Raw genomic sequence first — 6000 nt, 5'->3', positions numbered from 1 at the left:
AACCCGCTTCTTAAATCTTTAAACACAGTCTGACTGGAGCATTAATAAAATGCTTTTCCAATTGGAACTATAAGTGCCATGAGTAGTACAATTTTGCCACTAAAATCTTATTAGCTGAAAATAAGTGCTTATCAGTTTGAACCTTTACTATTTCACGATGTTGTCTAACAACCAAGCACAACGAAAGGAAGCAAGTTGCAGAGTGGATGAAATCAGCTCCTCCTACAAACATTTCGTCTTCACTTGTCACAGGCTAACTAAATAAATTGCATTGTTTTTCTTGAACAGTATAACATGGAAGTCAGACTATAACACTGACCTGAAAGGTACCATTTCAAGTGAAAAACTGACCACCATATACAGTATCTAATCTTGCTCGAGTTTCAAGGTTTCAAATTGCAAAGAGTGGCACATACAACTATAGAATATTAACAAATGGCAGCTGCATTTTACCCTCAGAAGTTTATCAGTTTGTAAACTGAAGACACAGTCTTCTTGTATCTCTTTACAAGTGCAGATCATCATCAATTCATCGTCTGATTTCCTATTAGCTAAGAGCTGTTGATATTATGAAGACTGTGTACCCACAAATGGAAATAAGTTTCCCTCTCCTGTGCCTCAAACAGCAGAAAATTCAGGTAAACTTAAGTCCCTGACAACTCACCACTGGCCATTTTACTGAAGATCAAAATCTGTAAAATAATGTTCTCAATACTCATTAACAACAAAAAGCTGTTTTATCACACCCAGGAACTCTAAACACGACAGTTTTGTCCAAATTGCATAACTTCTTGCATTTTTTACTAAGTCCTATTTATCTATTTCAGTTTTAGAAATTACCTTTATTGAGTGGCGAGTTGCAGAAATCAATTCAGTCCCAAATATTCGTCTGTAAGTAATGCAAGCAATATCAACAGCTTCTTTTTGTCCTTTTCAGATTAAGAACAAAATAAACAATTTCAAAGAAATAATCTCCCATTTCACTTGTCCATCTCTCTGATAATATACAACACTGTAACTACCTCTCCACTGCAATAAATAAGATTAGAATAAAGCTCTATTTTGTTTAAGAAATCCTGACTGCCATCAATGTTGAATAAAATTTTAAAATGGATCAAAGTTGCTTAGAAGTAGGAGAAATATTTCAAAAATTAAATGGCTGCACATTCTTGGCAAACTAAAAAAGATTAACCACACCCAAGACATGCCTGAGCAGGCCATGCCTTATTATAACTTAACTTCATACACAGTTTAAAAACAAAGAAAATCATTACAGAAACAGTAGCTGAGGAATCACATCACTAAGTGAAGTGAAAGTATTTGGAGGGGAGGGGGGAGGAACTGAGCAACAGTCTATGACTTACTTATATCATTCTGCATGTAATGAATGACTTCTTATTCCAATTTATCTACTAGATACTGCACTGAACAGCAACTATTTACATGGTTTCGTACCCAATATATTTTTGAGGTCTGGGAACAAATGATTTGTTATTTGCACACCTATTCAACAACTCTTCTTTGTATATTTGGTTTACATCAAAAGTATACACACAGAGAAGTTAGTTCTGTATTATGTGAATAATGTTAACTAGTTTATTTGAAAGATCATTTCAACAAAGCAGCAGACTTAAAATTTTGCTTAGCAATATAAAAGCAACCTCCCACCCCTCCAAGTAAATTCTTCCAGTAAATACGGGTTAAGAACTATAGACATGGCTCATTTTACACCTCTGTCAAAACATTCAAATGCACCATTGTAGTGGCAACCATTTATTACAATTTTTCTTAACTTTGGGTAACTATTATTTACGGTACTACAAAGCGCAAGTTCAGTAGTAAGTATCAAACCAAGTAACAAAAATCCTGAATAAGCAATATTCAGACACTCTTGATGCAGTAAGGAGATGAAAGAATGAAATACAAGCAATAGCCCAATGGTCTACTTGCATATAAAAATAAGAGGTTTATTCAGTACCTTAATACATTTTACTATAGTAATGGCAACCACCTCTCATTATCTTTATCACTGGCTGGTGCCTACATTCCACCGAACATGGTAACTCACAGGAAGCAACAGTAACATCTTCCTTTGTACATAATAAGACTAGCTTCAATTTAGTCATAACATGTCTTATAATGAAACACCTCCAAATTGTATTATAAAATTAGGAACAATTACTGAATAGCAAAACTGTTTAACTGCACATTTTAAAAATTCTAAAATCATAATGTGTGTGCCAAGTTTTATGCAAGATTTTAGTACAAAGATCTTAATTGAAACAAATCTGACAGTGCTGCACAGATAAATATTTTATAGCTCCTAAAATTAGTTTTTATGTCTTTCCAAAGTCATAACCACAGCAGAATTAAACAAAGACTACTGTTTTAGTTACTTTGTACTACTCCATGAACTAGTTAAGTACTACGGTGCCATGTTTTTGCTGCTGTTAACAGAAGGGGAACCAAAATCTTCTGTAAAACTTGGTACACAGTATAAGACAAATTACAAAAGGACTACTTGAATTAGAAACATTCATAAGATTATGCAATTTCTGTTAGCAGCGGCAGAAACAAGGCACTACGGCTGATTGATTGTGGAACAGTAAAATGACACAAACACTAGGCAAGTGATTAAATTCTGCTACTGTTACTATTTGGGGAAGGCATAAAAACTAAATTACAAAAGTTACTAAAGTTCTATCTATGTGGTACTGTCAGATACGATTCAACTGCCAAGAGATCTTCAAACCACACAAGGGAGTTTTTATTTTGCAATAATGACTGAGTAGTTATATTCTTTCTGTTTTAAAATGACATAAGATTTGAGTACAATTTCTTCTCAGAAATTTATTCACTCTGCTGGCTATATTATATAGAGAGAACAGTCTTTTTATATTCATATAAGAAGAAATGATAAAAACTAAATAAAAAAATCAAGAACACTGTGTATAAGTCTTTCTGTAAATTAAAACCCTCCTGGTTTTTGTACTGCAATGATTCTAATCATACTCTCATATACAAATTCTTCCAAAATAAACATATTTACACAGTCGGGTTTACACCATTGCAGTATCGATAATGAAATAGCCAAAAGAATCCAAAGAACAGACCATTTCCAATCCAGTTCGTCATAAGCTTCCATCCAGTTATGTAAGTGGGTTAGCAAATGAGCAAGTTTTCTGCACCTCAAAATAAATCACGATTTAGTGTCACTAAAAAGAATTAACTCCCTTCTTAAATATAGCATCATAAAAACAAAACAATTTCTCTCATTGTAAAATTAGGGTAAGTAATGCCAACTGCAGCAAAATAATTAAAAACTATAAGGATGCCATTTCGGGCAAATAATATAACTATTTAATATAAATAAAGTAATCTCTCTTCAAAAAGGAACATTTTTCATCAGTACCTCGCTTATCCTATTAAACTAGCAGCATTAATACTGATCAATGGAAAAAATTTTAAAATTAGGAAACTGAACACACAGGCAGCTCCTCAGTGTGGCAGATCGGCAACTTCTAATGCACTGACACATTTCCACATGCCCCCACACACGTACACAGTGATACCGACAGAAGTAATCCACACATACCGGGAGTACAGTGTCGCGTCAAACTGCCTCGATACCTGCCACAGAGGTGCAGCACTCGTGTACAGCCTCCAGCACCACGTAACTTCAAACTCCCTCCCCACGACGTGCTCCGACGGACATCTCAGTTGATGAGAGTGGGAGGACTCATCGACGAGAAGGACGGGGATGACAGTGAAGGAGCCGAGAAGCCCGGCACGGAGATGGGGGCGGCACGGCTCCCTTTGGAGTTGCGCATCAGCGTCTTGTGCGTCTGCAGCTGCTCGCGCCCATCGTGGTGTCGGTGCCAACAGGTCCGGCAGAAGTAGCGGAAGCACACCATGTCTCGACAGAAGTAAGGCCCCTGCTGCAGGCCGCACGATGAACAGAGGGAGTCTTCCAGGTACGGGTCTACCTGCACCTGCACATCGGGCACACTGTCGTCAGAGCACATTTCGTACTGTAACCGGCACTTTCAGTGATTTTTTTTTTTTTTACAGATATATTCTTAAGTAACTCAAGGTTTCGGAAAACAACTATGCAGAAATGCAGAAACTACAATATGTACAGAGGAATGATGTATCAGTGGATAGAGAACCTCTCAAGGTTTCTATATGTAATACATGCCATCGTTTAGAGAATGGATCACTGGAGGGCAGATGCATCAGAATGCGGCATATAAGTGTGTGTGTGTGTGTGTGTGTGTGTGTGTGTGTGTGTGTGTGTGACCCAAATTCGCTAAATGAGATTCAATTGGAGAAGTTAAGTAATGATTTCATACTAAGTATCGGGTAGAAGCACCAACAGACAATTAGTACAACATATTCTACACAACTGACTGCTTATGTAGCACAGCGAAAACAGGCTGGATGTGAGTGCACAGAAGGTGGAGGATTTGCAGAAATCATTAGTCAGGAGCCCAAAGAAATAGACTGTACCTGAGATCCAAGAACTGCAGATCCCACAGTCAATTGGCTGTTAAGTCTGACAACCCCCCCCCCCCCCCTCTCTCTCTCTCTCTCTCTCTCTCTCTCTCTCTCTCTCTCTCTCTCTCTCCAGGGGACGAAACAATACAATTCACCACCTTTTGTGCCATGGATTTATCAAATGTTTACGGATTATTTTTCGTTGTGGAGAAAACTGACTGGTTTTATCACATTGTAGCAATGGATTATGCAACAATGAAGCAAAACATTGGATGCTTCTTTCTGCAAGAATACAGTGCTTCACCACACTTACCTTCCGATGTTGGCGATCGCCTCTTTGTCACATTGCTTCAGCATCGATTGGATGTGTTTCCACCTTGACTCTCCTCCTCTTCAGTGGCCTCTGTAGTGACCCGACTAAACTCCACATCATTTCATCATCTATGGTGTTACATTGAATAATGTATGTACCTGCCCCAACTGCCAATTAAGTGTTTCGAGGACGGATAATTAACTGATTCACTGACACTGCTATGACACGTATGGCATATGTTTGACTATCATACTGACATTTGCTGTATCACAAACTGCGTGTATATTGAGTACTTGTTATCCAAGTTTTAAAGATGAGATACGCTCTATCCACCGACGTCTTACGGTTTTTGTGCAGTTGTCTTCTGTCCCAGAGGTACTTATGAATAACCCTGTACATCTACATACATATTCCACAAACGGCTTTACAGTATATGGTAGACAGTACAAGAATAAATGTTGAAGATGGTTGAATGTGCATCACATTTAATACTACACTATTTAATCACGTAAGCCGTCACACACACACACACACACACACACACACACACACACACACACACACACACACACACACAATGAAGAAGTAAAACAAATCTGAAATCCTGCTGTATTATGACATTTAAACTATCTCAATTAATATGGCTTCCACAAATTAACTATGTGGCTTAGCACAAATTCCTATTATGCAGTTTCAAACAAACATGACTGTACAGGTAACAGAAACTGCGCTAACGACTACCAGTGGCGGAGACAGAAAAACAACCTCAAGGATGGGGCACTGAAGATATCTTGTGTTACATTTACTTTTACCGTAATAAAAGATAATCAAGTCACATGCACAGTTTAAGTAAGTTTACATAAAACTTATTATACACATATACAAGACAATGCAATTTTATGATACCAAAGAGTTACAATTGAGGTTCTCTTCCTTAAATCATGAACTCTATACACCTATTCCTGGAAAATTGGTTAATTACATCGTCAATAGGACAATCAATGTCAGGGAGAGTGTTCAACACAGCTAATCCATAAAGTCGATCCTCCTCCATTGTCAACCTCAGCCATGTATCTGTACGCTGCATTGTTGAAAAACTACTTTCTGCTGTAGCAATAGATGCAGGTAGACAAGCAAATATTTTCTACAGCATGTGCAAAGTAGAATAGTCAGATCTAGGACAAACAGAC

General features: G+C 37.5%; 1 protein-coding gene across 1 annotated transcript in view; it reads right to left on the bottom strand.

Annotated features, from left to right (window-relative positions):
- Positions 1-3602: 3602 nt before the first annotated feature.
- The window catches only part of LOC124718739 (cytoplasmic polyadenylation element-binding protein 1), a 59616-nt gene continuing 57218 nt past the window's right edge, over positions 3603-6000 (bottom strand). The window contains exon 12 of the mRNA XM_047244355.1: positions 3603-3992. Within this exon, the coding sequence (XP_047100311.1) occupies positions 3717-3992 (276 nt within the window). The 3' untranslated portion in view covers positions 3603-3716. The remainder of the gene's footprint in view (positions 3993-6000) is intronic.

This window comes from Schistocerca piceifrons, chromosome 10 (genome assembly GCF_021461385.2).
Source record: "Schistocerca piceifrons isolate TAMUIC-IGC-003096 chromosome 10, iqSchPice1.1, whole genome shotgun sequence".
Lineage (NCBI taxonomy): Eukaryota > Metazoa > Arthropoda > Insecta > Orthoptera > Acrididae > Schistocerca > Schistocerca piceifrons.
This window is presented reverse-complemented; position numbering and strand designations above follow the sequence as displayed.